Source organism: Falco cherrug, chromosome 8 (assembly GCF_023634085.1).
Source record: "Falco cherrug isolate bFalChe1 chromosome 8, bFalChe1.pri, whole genome shotgun sequence".
In the NCBI taxonomy this organism is placed as follows: domain Eukaryota; kingdom Metazoa; phylum Chordata; class Aves; order Falconiformes; family Falconidae; genus Falco; species Falco cherrug.
The window spans coordinates 44,998,857-45,014,421 of NC_073704.1; the positions used below are offsets into that span (position 1 = coordinate 44,998,857).

Consider the following 15,565-nt stretch of genomic DNA (forward strand, 5'->3'; position numbering starts at 1 on the left):
TTGATTGAGTAGCTCGCCTATTGGTGGGTGTCGCCAGTTATCAGAAACTGAAAGACGTGATGTGACAGTATGGGGTGTGGTGAGGAGAAACGTTAGCGGAGGTCAGGAATACTGTTCTGCCTCTGGAAGTCCGGTGAAAGTGTGGGGGAAAGTGGAGTGAGATACAGGATGCTTCATGGAAAAGTTTATAACTGTTTGAGGGAGGATCCCTCCTCGATGTCATTGTGCTTCTCTGTGACCCGGTCCCTCTCTCTTCGTAGTGTTGTCGCGTCCGTTCTACCCCATCCACCCCAGAAACGTGTTGTGGAAAGTCGGTGAGAGTCGAGAGAGGGAGGAAGAGGGTTTAAGGGAAAAATAGAAGGCAGAGCTTCTATATGAAGTATTGAATAGTCTAAATATGGTACGTTTAAAACTTTTGGTTCTCCCAACAGTAGAGTAGAAGGAGCAGGGAAACAGAAGTTCAGCTGGAAAGAGGATTTCGATACTGGTTTCCACACTGATTTCCCTATGTGGGGAGTGGTTGCTTACTTGCCCCGCTGTTTTAACAGCGTTATCGAAGGAACTGATCCTGTCCATGCACTGATGGCTTTGAGTCGACTTTCTTTTCACCGAGATCAGCTCCAGAGCACTCTTTGAGATGAGCTGTTAGGGTCACGTTTAGAGTTCCTTGTTTGATGTTAGAAACTGGATACAACTTTACAGGGAAAAGCGAAGATCTCTTATATCTGGTTTAATTTTCATTATAGCCTAAACCCGAAAACTGTAGGGATGCAGGAGTAGTAAGAACAAGCAGTACTTCTGTATTTTTTCTTTCTCATGCTATGTGTTCAATTCACCAAGGGCACCCTTTTGGATAACTACCATAGCTTTATGGCAAAGTGATATCTATAATGCAGTATATTTATTTTGATAACGTACGTTTTATTGGGTTTTGTACTAATAGAAGCGTTTTAAACGAAGGAAGAGGATTAAAAAAATAAAATCGCAGATCGTTGGCTCCGATTGACAAGAACGGTTCTTACAGGTGTACTGAAAACCATTAAAGAAAGTTGAAAACTCCGTGTGTGTTTTGAAACAATCCTAGTTGTGGTTTATCTCCCGCTGATCCACAGAACTAGGTGAGTCAGGGCTTGCAGCCGGGCGCGCTGCGGGGCGGCTCCGGGAGCGGCAGGGGCGGTGGAGCAGCGCCCGCAGCGCCGCGGTGGCCGGGAGCTGTTTTGCAGCCTCAGAACCGGGGATTTTACAGGCAGGGAAATGCCCGGCGTGGCAGCAGGAGCTGCGGGAGACGCCGTGTTCAGCTCGGAGCTGCTCTGCCGCACGAGCGGGACTGGTCCTCTGTACCTGCTGGTGTCCTGCCTCCGCATCTTGTCATGCCCGATGATCTCTGACCGGGGCTAAATAGACCAATCAATGCCCCCGCGTTCAAACGATGCGTTCGTGCCTGCGATATACTGAATAGCACGTTGTGAATCCGTATGTCTGTGGCTTGATGTGGGCAATGACGATTTTCTCGGGATTGGCTGAAATCTAGAAATCCTCTGTGGATGATATCGTTCTTCCGGGCTCCTTTTAGTCACCTCCGCTCTCGCTGTCCCCACATAGCAGCTGCGAGCTCTCGTGGCTTATTGAAGGGCATCTTGACAACACTGCCTGCTCTGTCAGCAGGCACAGCCTGCCTCTGCGGGGAGCGGCGGGGAGAGTGCGGGAACAGCGGATCAGCCTGGCCCCGCGGGCGACAGCAGAGCTGCTCTGCCCGCTCCTCTCGCTGGGGGAGACGTGGGGCTGAGGGTGAGCCCGCGGAGGGGGATCTCCCGGGGGGGCTCCACATGGGATAGCGCGGGCTGGCTGCCACGCCGGGTCCCCAGCGGGAAGAGCCCGGTGTTTCGGGTCACTGGGGGTGCCACCGTCCTTGCGCTCATTCCTGCCCGGAGGAGTCCATGTGCGAAAGGCGATCGCAAGGTCCCTGCACCTCCGTCGGCTGCTCCGTGCTGGCGATTTGGGCTCGTTCCGAGGAGGAGCTCTGGTCTTCCTCATTCCACTGTCCGGCTCCCGTCAGTGTACGAGCTTTCCACGGGCTCCCTGCAGCCGGAGATGAGGGCTGAGGCTGCCCATCGCTCCGGGGACAGCTGCCGCCGTGGAGAGCTCATCGGCTCCCCTCGGAGGAGAAACCGCAGGGCTGTCGCTCAGTCTGCTCCCCCGCAGGGATTCAGTCCCTTCTGCCGTCCCCCGCTGAAGCGCCGTGTCCTAACCGAGCACCAGTGGGCGTCCCCTCATGGTTGGTGGGCGCCCGTGGGGCTTTCCCAGCCTTCGTACGGGGCGGGACGTGTCCGCCGACCTCCGCGGCAGGCACCGCTCCGCGTCTGCGCTTGGCCTCGCCCGCGGGAGCGGCGCCTTAGAGTCATCGCTGACGTAGATGATGCTGTTCAAACACGAGCGGTCCTTCGTGTGGTGCAGCTGTGTGCTTCACAGCTCCGAAATAACGCCGTTTACTATTCACCTTTATTTTTTTGCCTTTGCTGGCTTAACAGTTTCTTCTGGCCACTACCAATGCTGCGACCACGACTGCATGGCTGGACTAATGCCGTCTTATTGCCAGATGATTGACTGAAAATATAAGACGGGGTGGCAGAAAGAGTACCTAAGGGATGCTCGGGGTTCTGAGGAGGTATAAATGCAGCACCGCAACGGCCTGTAGGGCAGAGGGATGTGGAGGAAGCTCTTTGTGAGCACATTGTGGAGAGAGGCATGCTGGAGAGGGGTTGTGTAACGGTGAGTGAGACCACAGAGGTCTTGGACCATGCCCTCTGGATTGCGAAAAGATGAATTCCTCAGCAACTCGGATCAAAACGGCTTTAAGAATGGGTGAAGCCAAGGGAAGGAACAGTCTGGTAAAGTGAAAGCAAATATGAGATCAAAGAGGTGGGGTTTTAAACAGCGGTTACCTTGTCTGCTGTGATACCAAGGGACGTGTCTGCATTAAAGGCATTTAATGTGACTGATGTGCAAATAACATAATTAGAGTAAGTGACTTCAGGTGGAGAGGAGACCTTTGAGATTGGAGACCCTGAAAAGAGGAGTTGGGTGGAGCACCAACCAAGCAAGACTGAAAGTGGAGAAACTGCATTGCAAGGTACCCTTGAGACTCCCAGGGGAGATGGATGTGGGAGGCAGAGCATGAACAGGTAGAGAGGAACAGGCCTGGGACTCTGCTGAGCAGAGCAGTGGCTTCACACAAAGGGCAAGACTGGATTCTTCCCCCGTGGCACAATGGTGTTACTGCCTTCACAGCAGGAGTGGCTGTGGTGTGACTGACCCTGGATATTTAATATTACTAAGCACTGGATTTTGGCTGTGCCCAGAGCTGTCTACCTGAGCAGTGTGTGGATCAGGCACTCATGCAGTGCAGTAGGAGGTGGGTGTTGAGATGATGCCAGCAACACACATGTTCTTGTGGGTGAAGCTGACTGCAGAGTGTGGAAAAGGACAATAGGACAAGGAATGCTAAAATACTGAAGCAGTGTTGTGGAAGGTTTAAAAGTGTTGATAAAAAGGAAGAGAATTGAAGGTAAGTTCCTTTAGAGCCATGTAAATAAACATTAGGCAATAGTAGAGAATTAAAGAGATGTAGCAGAAAGCTGAAGAAGTTATTTTGATGGTAAATGGGTAGTAAATGAGAGAATTAAAGACAACATCAGTGTAGGCTGCCAGATATTTCTGAAAATTGTTCACTAACGATTTTCTGCTAGCAGTGCTGGTATTTCAGGCACCTGTAGGCATATCCACAGATTGTTATTCTAATACTAAGATTTAAAGAAAATCTGCCTTTGGGTTGGTTTACCTGTTCAGAAGGAGGATCTTAGGCCCAAAATTCTTGAGTTTCTTCAATGCAAACCCAGTCCCAGATGGGTGAGTAGAATCTGTGTGTGCACCTGGGACACAACACCTAGCTGGCTGAACTTTCCCAGACAGATGGATTTATGTTTGCTGTAGGCCAACACTCGGGGAAATTTATCAGTCTTTGCTGTGACTTTAATAGGTGTCACTGCATTGTTCAGTGTGTTTAAAATGACTGTGCATCACTACAGAACAGTGTAAAACTAGGAACTTAATCATGTATTGTAGATGACATCATATCTTGGCAGGAGTCCAGGGCAAATTTGGAGTAGGGGGAGTCTGGATGACAATTTTATGCTGACTCAGGGGGAACTGGGGATTTCTGCAGTTAACAAGAAAGAAAAACAGCATACTATAAATACTTATATTGCATACTGTGTGCAACGGTACAAATTTACGTAGTGTGTGAATTAAGGTAGGTGCACACCCCCTCTACAGTTCCTGCATTCAGCCCCCTGCCCCCTGCCCCCTGCCCCGCCCCCCCCCCCCCCCCCCATGGGTGTGGTAACGTCAATGCAGTAGAAATGAAATGCAACATTCAGGTACTGCCAGGGGCGCTTGGAGTTTAAAAAAATCATAATATCCATTGATATTGGTGCTAGGGCTGACCAAGGCTTGCTCTGGTGTGGGCAGGATACAAACCTCACTGGGAGCTTTTGCTGAGTTGTGAGGATAAAGACTGATGTATCAATTTTACAGGTAGGGAAATGTAAAACTTTTGGATGTGCTCCTGATTTTCTCCAATTTTAAAAGCCCTGATACTATGTATAATTGAAATGTTCTTTTTCACTTGCCTGGAAACTCTCAGCAGCATAAAGAAACACAATGAGCTCAAGAAGGGTTAAGATCTGTCCTTGTCACACATTTGTAGCCTATTGCTTTTGACTGATCAGGATCTCATGATAATAAACTCTCACAGAAGGAAACTGGAAACAGAGGAGACCGGAGGGGTTGTCAGGGCTTGAGGCCCATCTGTGTAAATTGCTGCCGAAGGTCATTTCAGGAAGGTTTTCCAGCAGGACATTTTGAAATGCTTTCTGCTCTCTCCCACCTGCTTAGAGGGTAGTTGCTAACTGTACCCTCAGTGCAGAAAGTCGGGGAAGCTGAGAGCTTTGATTTTGAATTTTGTTTTCTTTTTTTCACTTGTAATCTGCTGTCTCTGTGGTATCAGCTCGTCTCTCCCCACAGTTCCTGGACATGTCCTAAATGCAAGACCTCTCTGGCACCTATATTTACTTCTCTATAAGGTAATTTGGCTAATGCAGCCTCTCACTTTCTCCCGCCCACCCGAGCCATCCCCATCCTGCTTTGGTGGGCTGGATGGGAGCTCATCTGTGGCTGCGGGTGAACTGATTGGGAGCTGTCAGAGGAGAGATCCTGCTCTCCAATAATTCGTGTTAATTTACCTTGTCCAGAAGGGGAAGCAGGAAAGAGACTGTTTCTTTTCCTTCCCTGCCCCCCCCCCCCCCCCAACTTCTCGCTTCCTTTTTTTTTTTTCTTTCTGCCTCCTTTAATTGTGCTCTTAAAACCCCTCTGGGGAAACGTTATGCCCAGCCGGAGCATGCCTGGACTGTGCTGACCCATGTTTAGCCGATGCCTGTCACTTCTCATACGTGTTTCTCTTCCGCCGCGGTACACTGACAGCGTGCGGCAGCGCATCCTCTCCTGCAAGGAGTGGAGGGAGGGAGGGGGCTCAGCTCTGCATCTCCCCTTCGCGGGAGCGCATCCATGCTGCCAATTCGGCCACCCGGGGTCCCACCTCATCTCCGTCGGCGCGTTAAAAAAAAAAAAAAAAAAAAAAAAGCTGGCGGGAGCAGCCGCTGGCCGGCGGGGCGGCAGCGGCAGGGGGAGCGCAGCCCCTCCCCGGCGGCGTAGATGGCGGCCTCTGGGTGGCGCCGGGCAGCGCCAGGGCCAGCGCCGGGCAGCGCCAGCGCCGGGCACAGACCGGCCGCCTCTCCCCGCACTGCGCCGGCGGAACCGCCGGGCCGCCTCCCGCGCCGGCAGCGAACTTGTCACCTTGCCGCCGGCGCGCACCGGTGCTGCCCGTTCGCGTCGCGCTGGGAACTTCGGGTGTTTGCTGAAATTCTGGATTATGTTCCTGCTGAGCCGGTCTGCAGGGAGTTGAGCCAGGGGAGGAAGAATGCGGGTCTATTTAATGGTCTTCTGCCTTATCTGCTGCACCGCGAACGGGAAAGTAGTGTATTCCATCGCCGAAGAAACAGAGCGTGGAGCGTCTGTTGGGAACATAGAGAAGGATTTAGGAATAAACGCAGCTACACTTTCAGCTCGGAAATTTCGCATGATCACCGGTTCAAGTAAGCAATATTTTAATATAAATGCAAGCACGGGGGCTTTGTCTGTTAGTGAGCGCATAGACAGAGAGCAGCTTTGTGAATTAAAGTCTGTCTGTCTTCTGAATTATGAACTCGTGTTAGAAAACCCTCTAGAGCTTTATAGGATGGAATTTAAAGTCTTGGACATAAATGACAACTCCCCCACCTTTCCCTTAAGTGAATATCATATAAATGTGCCTGAGTTCCTGTCACCGGGGGCACGGTTTACACTCCCCAGCGCCCAAGATCTCGACGAAGGGACGAACAGTGTCCAGAACTATACTCTGAGCCCTGATGAATATTTCCATTTGGAAATGCAGACACGTGGGGACGGGAGTAAATATCCTGAATTGGTGCTGAAGAAAGCCTTAGACAGGGAGCAGCAAGCTACTCACAGACTTGTCCTTACAGCCAAGGATGGTGGGGATCCTCTAAAGTCCAGTGATGTCCCAGTCATTGTGACTGTGCTGGATACCAATGACAATGCACCAAAATTTGAGCACTCTGTCTACAGGGCGAGTATTTTGGAAAACTCCCCCAGTGGCACTTTGGTAGTGCAAGTGCATGCCACGGACTTGGATGAAGGTCCAAATGGAGAGATCAGGTATTCACTTAGCAATGCTACTTCTGCTGATCTCCGGCAAATGTTCTTAATTCACCCGCACACTGGGGAGGTGACAGTCAATGGTGTTTTAGCTGTTCAGAGATCATTCCTTGAGATGCTTATTGAGGCAAGGGATAACGGGGCATTTGGCTTGTCCAGCACAGCTAAGTTGCTGGTGGAAATCACTGATGTGAACAATCATGGCCCAGAGATAACAATTACATCCCTTTCCAGTCCTGTTCCTGAGGATGCTGTGCCTGGCACAGTGATAGCTCTGCTGAGTATTTTGGATAAGGACCCTGGGGAGAATGGGAAAGTAACCTGCCAGATCCCTGATAACCTTCCCTTCCAGTTAAAGCCTTCCCTTGAAAATTACTACAGCCTGATCACCAGCGGGCTTCTGGACCGAGAGCTGATCAGTGGGTACAACATCACCATTACAGCCACAGACTTGGGCTCTCCACCCATCACCACTCAGAAGACCATTTGGGTACAGATTTCTGACGTGAATGATAACCCCCCTGTCTTCAGCGCTGACACATTTGATGTGTTCATGGAGGAGAACAATCCACTTGGTGCTTTCCTCTACCAGGTCTCAGCATCTGACCGTGATATGGGGGAGAATGGCCGCGTCTCCTACATGCTCAGGAATGCCACAGTTGCAGGCAGTGCCCTGGCCAGCTTTTTGTCTGTGAGCTTGGCCAATGGGAGCATCTATGCAAAACATGCCTTTGACTTTGAGCAGCTTAGGAGCTTCTGCTTTCAAGTGGAAGCCAAAGACAATGGGTCACCAGCTCTGAGTGCTGCCATAACTGTAAATGTTTACATCTTGGACCAGAATGACAATGCCCCAGCTATCCTGTACCCCATCAGCCAGAACGGCTCAGTAGCTGTGGAAGTTGTGCCCCGCCTGGCTGATGAGGACTACCTGGTGACCAAAGTGGTGGCAGATGATGAGGACAATGCGCAGAATGCCTGGCTTTCCTATCACCTTGCCCACTCCTCTGACTCCACTCTGTTCCACTTGGCACCGCACTCTGGTGAGCTACGCACCATGCGCTCCATGCGCTCCACTGACTTCCTCAAACACAAGGTGGTTGTGGTGGTGCGGGACCATGGGGATCCACCACTTTCCTCTACTGTGACAGTGGGCATCCTGCTGGCTGACACCCTGCCCCAGGCACTGCCAGACTTTGATGACAGCGGGGAGCCACCACCACTGCTCAACACTACAAACATCTACTTGATTGTTTCCCTTGGTTGTGTCTCTTGCATCTTTGCAGCGTTCCTCCTCTTTCTTGCCATTGTGCGGCTGTGCCATTGCCGGACTTGCTGCTGCAGCAGCTGCTGCTGCCCAGCTGATGAGTATGAAAAGTATTGCTATAGCGTGCACATGCTTCCTAGCTCCCACCTCCCACCGGACATGCTGGAGGTCACTGGCATGGGTAAACTGACTCATACCTACTTGTACAGGGCATCTGTAGGTCTTGGGCCTAGTAACAGCAGCATCCCAAATGGTGATGCTGGGAACGTTCCCAGTGGCTCAAGGTTACAAGTGCCAGGACCCTGCATCCAAGTGCAGCGGGTCCAAAGTGATCGGTTGAGTGCTGTCCTTGTGGTAAGTACATCTTCCTTTCACTTTTTTCCTCCCAGGCACATAGCCTTGTGTCTACACTGGGTTGCTGTCAGTGCAGAAGAGGGTACTTGCAGGAGAGCAGGCATCATTTCATGGCACCTGAAGGAAATTGCAGGTTCTTTTATATCTTTTTGAGTGAAATATAGTCATGGGATGACAAAATACTTTTTTCTCCATGAATATTTATGACCTTCAGACATAACTGAAGGTAAAGAAGATGTAAGTGAAAACTATCTTGCAAGCCATGCCATTGTCTTCAGATGGTGAAGTAGGGGCATGATGAGAGTCCATTTAAGTGTCTAATCCATGGGTGATTCTAATGTACACTGAATGGAGACTGTGATTTATTTTTTAAAATATCTTTTTATCCCCACCACCGCCTCATTACTGAGATCATTTCACTGAGTGGTGAGTAGTTTGCTGAGCTGAGATACAGGTTTACAGTGCCCAGGGTAAGCCTGTAGTGGAATAGCAGGAATTCAATATCCAGCACCTCTTTCAGAAATGTGATTTGTAGTGCTCATCTCTCTTTCCAGGCAATCCACAGGTCTTGTGAATATAAAATATTTCTCTTCTGAGCCTCCAACCAAGCTGGTTTCTTATCAGTAGTGAGATGGGTGACTTTGCAGGAGAGAATACCTTTTTTTGATCACAGTGCAGGGCTACAAGTGGGATACGTCTGCAGGTCTGATTTACCGGGTGTTGCTGTGTCACTTGTCCAAGATTCAGTTTTCTTATATGCAGAATAACACTGGTTGTATTTTAATATGTGCTGTGAGTCATCTTTATATTTTTATGAAGTTTTGAGATGCTTTGCCTGCAAACTGTCAAATTTCCTTAGTGTACATAACAGTAACTAACGACTGTTGGCTCTGTCCAGGCCAGTAGTCTGTAGGAAGAGCTACTTCGAATGCTTCTAAAGAAAATATGAGAGCCCATCTTAGACAGACATGGTGTAATCTGCTTCCTGCAGTTGTTTTTATCCTAATTTAAAATTGTTAGAGGTTGTCCTAAGTCTGTAACCATTATATTTATTTTCATTTTTGAAATCATTATTGTACCTTTAAATACATGTAAATGGCCAGCCTCTTTTTGAACCTTGATGTAAGGGTAGCTTCAGCAACTTCTTTGGATAATAAAATACATATTCAGCTATATAGCACTTCCTTTTATAACTGGAATTTCCAAGTAGTGATTTTTAGTAAGTTTTCCCTTGTTCTAGAAAAGATCCCTAATTTGCTCTTGACTATGCATTTAGTTTATCATGCCTTCTCTGATTTATCTGTTGGCAATGTGAAATGGGTTTGTGGGTTGTTCCCAGCCCCACCCCCACCCAGCCCCCACCCCCCGCTTTGGTAAACACAAAGCTTCCATAACAACGGTGATTTAAAAAACAACTAATTTCTGTGTTCCTATTGAGCAATATCTTGAAACTCAGATTACCAACATATTAATGGACTGAATAATAATGAAAATGCACAAGTATCCCTAATCTCTGTAGTGAGAGCAACTAAAATGTATCTTGTTACATCTCACTGTATATCAGTCATTCAGGTGATTTTTTAAACTTGAAATATGAGACACCTTCTTAGGAGCTTTTGATAGCGGGCAAAATAAATCCAAGATGTCATCTTTGGCAATTTTATTTCTTTAGCTCCCAACATGCAGAGATGGGTAACCATAGATGTGACCTATGTGGAAAGTCCAAAGGCTATGCGTTAATTAGGCTGAGTAGGGGAGCAGAGGCAGAGACTGTGAAAACTTGTCTACCCTTATAAAATGATGCCAGTTGTTATTAATCTAGTGCTGATGATTCCAGTGGCTAGTGTACTGGAGAATCAGCTACATATGTATCACACATACATGCATATATATACAATTTACATATTTCTTGCAAAATTTGTAAGTTATTAAAGTGGCATTCTTATTCAAATAATCAGGAGTGGGCAGAAGCTGCAGTTTCTGTACTTTCATGTATACATGCTTTAGATTCACCAAGATTTAAAATAAAGTATAATTATGTTAAAGAGATGCTTGGAAGATAGTTTCTAGTCATCTGAGCTGGGAAAGAGATCTGTCACTCATTCTTGAAAACTACTGCTTAAATCCAAATCCCTATGAACTTAGTGATTGTTACGCAGAAAGATCACAGTCACTATTAGTGAAGAATATTTTCATTCATTTTATATTAAAATGAGCGCATTATATTTTTTCAGTGTTTGCCAATAGAATTTTCAGTGAAACATAAAATTCAGGTTTGGGTGTTGACTAAATTTTGTCTTTGAGTGCTTTTTGACTGACACATTTGGAGTTAAAAATATAAACATGAGTGACCCTTTGAACTTTAGAGGAGGGATCATTGTATTGCTCCCTAAGAATATAAATGTAATGAAAAGAAAGCATCAAATATTTAAAAGGCACTGTGAGCAACTCCATAGTTATAATTCAAGGGACTGGATATTACTCCAAAATTACAATTTTAGCAGAACTTAAATATCCCTGATTTTTATTTACCTTTTTTAATTGAGGGGGAGATTGCAGGTTTTGGTACGTGAAAGATAGAAAAAGTCTACACGTATCAGAAGTTAATTGATATTCCAGAAATCAAATGTATTTTCAAAAAGGACATTCATTTCTTTGTTCTTGATTGTTTTTTGCTACTGAATTAAATGATAGGCTTGAATGATTTTTACATATGCAGATTAATGAGACTGTTTTGTGCTTTTACATCTTCTATTTAGGTTAGAGCTAAAAATAGAACTATGTATGGCCATAATAGGGATACAGTAAACTGTAATTGTATCTCTTTCAGTATTTTTCTGTCTTTCTGCAATGTAGCATAAGTGACAAGCATGTTACACAGCTATGCTACTGTGCTGATTAGAGACAAAGGTACTACCGGGGTTATTAAAGTAAGCAGCAGTACATTGAGTATTTCTGGGATTTGGATGTGGCCATGCATTGCTGCAGTTCTTTCATTTGCTTGTGTTGTCCATTGTGCTATGCAAAAGATCTGTAAGTTATTTCTACATTCAGAGTATAATGACCTCTCTGTGACTTGACATTCAATATTTAGGTTATATCCAAAAATAGACATGAACCTAGATATGGAGAACGTTTTTGCTGAACTGTAGTAAGAGTGGAATAATTTTACACAACATGGCATGCTTTTCCACTGACAAAAATGGATGCACTTACACTGAGACAGTGGCATGCAATTTAGGCTGAACTGCCTCAGGCTAAGCATCAGTAGCTTACTCGCAGAAGTAAAGACCAGCCATGTGAGTAAGCCCTCCCTGCATCTTGTTCTGATGGGGTCATGCCCCACCACATAGTCAAATATAAGGGTGAAACACCTTCCCGATTTCTTCTGTGTGTGCTGATAACAATGTGCCCAGAACCAGCAGTCTTATGCCCACATTGTAAGAATTCAGTTGTGTAGGCAGATTTCTTGGCTACAGAAGTTACTCCTGAGGTCAGGCCAAGAAACTCCTAGAAAGAGAGATGATAAAAAAAATAAAATTGCAAGGGAGACTGCTGTAGCTTTGCCTCTTTCTGGCCACTCCAAATAGAAAGATACAGCTCCAATGCATCCCAACAAATCTTAAAAAAAACCACCCAACCCAACCTCAACAAAAGAACACTGTCCAGGAAAGGCTAAAAATGCCTGACTGAAACTTTGCTTGTCTGATCTGCCCTGGGGTATTATTTTTAGAGGTAGTGGAAGGGACAGTGACAGAAGGAGTAGCTTGAGACAAAGGGTTTGAGGGTATGTGGAAAGTAATGTGACTGGTTTTGGAGATGCATAAGGCAAAGGCAATGATGGCCAGAGAAGGATGAGACGGGGTGGTGACCTGGGCTGAGGGAAAGTAGATGTGCATAGTAATTCTTGTATGAAAACATATGAATCAAGTCCAGTCCTTTCCTCTATCAGCCACCATTTAATCTTAAATCTTCAAATTCAAAGATTTAAATTTAAATTGTAAAAATACTAATTTAAATTGTAAAATTCATAAGATTATGCTGATTATTTCTATTGGAAATTTATTCCTCTAAGTCTTTGAAACCCCCTTCTGACATTCTGTCAACAGTTATTTGCTATGAATTTGTAGACATTTGTTCTTGTGCCAGCAATGTCCTTTTAGTCAAGTAGTTCTTTTCCCTCTTTGGGGCTTACTTTCTTCATAGTTTAGAGGGCAATCACATATTTTCTTAGCCTTTGTTTGATTCAGCTAAACAAGTCAGTCTCTTTCAGTCTTTTTTTTCTACGGTCACCTCTGCACTTGTCTGATCACGCTACTGTCCCTTCTTTACATCTGTTCTTCCTTTGTGGATATATATTTCTTGCAAATATGTGACCAAAATTATGTATAGTATTTCAAAGGGCCTTCTATACAGTGATAGGAATACTTTGTGATCCAGGAGATAGGGAATACATCACCTGATAATTCTTGGCATGGCAGTTGCCTTCTCCATCGTTGTAATATCTTGAATGATCAGTCACAGAAGTATTATTGCAGCACTTCTTTGGGGTAGAGGTGGATTTGGAAGGGTTGGTTCCCAGGATGGTGGTTTTTCTGCCTAACTTCATTCATCTAAATGCTTGATGTTTGAACCTCATATGTTAAAAAATCATAGCCACCTGCTGAGAGCAAGTCATCTTGTTCATCTTAGACATAAGAGTTTAGACATAGTCTACAAACAGTGCTGAGACTAGGTGCACAACTTTTAAATAACTGAAACTAGTTATTAGTAGTACCTTATGGGAGTCTGCACTTTGGGTTATTAGATGTTGGCCATTTCTGTGACAGGCATCAAGTTGTTCCTGCAGTGAATGATGCCATGTGCTTGTTTTCTGCGACTGTTATTAAATAGCCCAACTTATTGTGCCATTGTTAAACTTTTTGATGTAGAGCTGTACTGAATGTTTTACTGAAATCGGAATAGATTAGATGAATTTCAGTTTATGTTTTCATTGAAGAGAATTGAAAACCAGTCTAGCAAATAGTTGTCTTTGATGAATCTGAGAATTTTCTTCCTTTTCAGTGTACCTTCATTTCTCATCTATTCCTTCCACCAAATTTTTATCCAAACAGGCGGAGTAGTGGGTTTGTGGTCACATTGGCTGCATTTTACCATTCTAAATTACTGGCACTGCAGTTGCTTTTCTCCAATCTGATTATTCTACTCCAAGCTTGACAGGTTTATCTTAAAACAACACCACCAACCAACCAACAAAAAAAACAACAAAAAAACCAACCCAAACCAAACCCTCCTCAATCTGCTTTTATTTGTTGGTTCTTTTAAAAATCTGTGATGGAAATCAGGTAGTGGGGATTTGAGGATGTGAACTCCCAACATTTTAATATCTGCCTTGGTGATAGCAGTTTCTGTTCCCTCAGAGTTATTTGTCACATAGTCAACATCACACTCAAGATACAGAAAATAGAGGAAAATAACGGATTCGCTGTCATGAGATGGGATGGTGTCTCAAGAGGCTGATTGCTCCACATGTGCCATATTTTCATACTATTGGCTTGTGAAACCTCGGTAACCTGTTGGAGAGAGGCTGCTGGATGTTTAATGTAGCCCAATGTAACTGTACTCATGCTATGTATTTTTTGGATTACAGTTACCTTGTTTTAATGTAAGGAAAGGAATTCTGTGAAGAGTGCAGCTTGCTGAGGACTGTTTAAAATCACGATTCATCAAAAGAGTAGCAACAAAATCCAACACCAGAACTGAAAAGGGAGGCAAGTAGATACATGGGGAATTAAGATAACTCAATTGAGATTTGTAAGGCATAGAAAAGGGCAGTGCAACAGCTCAAAGATTTGGTTCTACTGGAGACATTTGAAGAATAAAAGCAAATTTGACAAATATAGCAAGTAGAAATTAATTATCAGAGAAAGAAGGTGCATTAAGAAATAAAGAAGAGGTCTGTAGTCTCTAGTCTTTGAGTACTCTCTCTAAGGAAAATGAGCACATTTTGATCTTTGGATTCTTTCTTCTCCAAAGGAATGATTTTTATATTTTGATCTATTAGTTCTTCCATCTCCCCCTGGGCTTGTCCCAGCCTGATTGGTCTTGACACCTCATTTAGTGGCTCTTAATTTCTTTCCTATGCTGCAAAAGCTGTCTTCCCAAAGTCAACCATCTTTGTACAATTGGTCTGCAAAATTTATGATGTTCTTTCATGAAACCTGAGGCTGTTGGTTCCAAAATTTCTGTGCTGTTTTTCCTTAACCTTTCCCAATTCCTTTGTAGTGGGCAGAAGCCAAGCAATGAAGTTTTATGTCTGAATGGGCTCTTCATCTTTTGAACTACATAGCTCTTTCCTATGTGTCTTGGGAATCTATTTTAGACAGCTTTTAGGTTTTTCTTTCTAGCCAGTAGTTATGAGGAGATTGGTGCAATATCTTTATGGTTACAGCACTTCTTATTGCATGCTATTAAATTCACAGGGTTGTGATCAGACATTTCAATGTAAGTCTGATTTCAGTCTAACTTTGTGACACTCTGTGAATCCCCGTACAAGAGAGATACAGAGCTACTGGAGACAGTCCAGCACAGGGCTGGTAAGATAACGAAGGGACTGGAGCTTGTCTCATATGAGGAGAGACTGAGAGAGCTGGGACTGTTTTGCCCAGAGAAAAGAAGGCTCAGTGTGGCGGGAAGGAAATCTCATTAATGTATGTAAATAACTGAAAGGAAGGTATAAAGAAGACAAAGCCAGGCTTTTTTCAGTGGTGCCCAGTGAGAGGAAAAAAGGAGATTCTAAGTAAGTGTAAGGAAACTGCTGGGGTTTTTTCTTACTGAAAGTATGCTGAACACTGGCACAGATTACCTAAGGGGTTGTGGAGTCTCCATCTTTGGAGGTATTCAAAAGCTGTCTGGACATGGTCTTGGACAACCTGCTTTAGTTGGGCCTGCTTAAATGGTGGGATTGGACAAAATGATCTCCAGAGGTCCCTTCCAGCCTTGACCAGTCTGTAATTCTGTGTTGTCCTTAATGGAGGAGTGTGCTGAGTGTGCCCTACCTTACTGAGCTCTGTGATGATGATGGAGTGCAGCTTGCAAATTATATCCTCTAGTAGA

General features: G+C 45.2%; 1 protein-coding gene across 8 annotated transcripts in view; it reads left to right on the forward strand.

The window, feature by feature from the left end:
- LOC102052239 (protocadherin alpha-C2-like) overlaps window positions 1–15,565 on the forward strand; it is a 96,995-nt gene that overhangs the window by 11,328 nt on the left and 70,102 nt on the right. The window contains exon 1 of one of the 8 annotated variants that reach the window (XM_055718114.1): window positions 6,216–8,449. The exons of the other annotated variants lie outside the window; for them this stretch is intronic. Within the exon in view, the coding sequence (XP_055574089.1) occupies window positions 6,353–8,449 (2,097 nt within the window). The 5' untranslated portion in view covers window positions 6,216–6,352. Of the gene's footprint in view, window positions 1–6,215; window positions 8,450–15,565 lie in introns of those variants that run through there. 8 annotated transcript variants of the gene reach the window in all.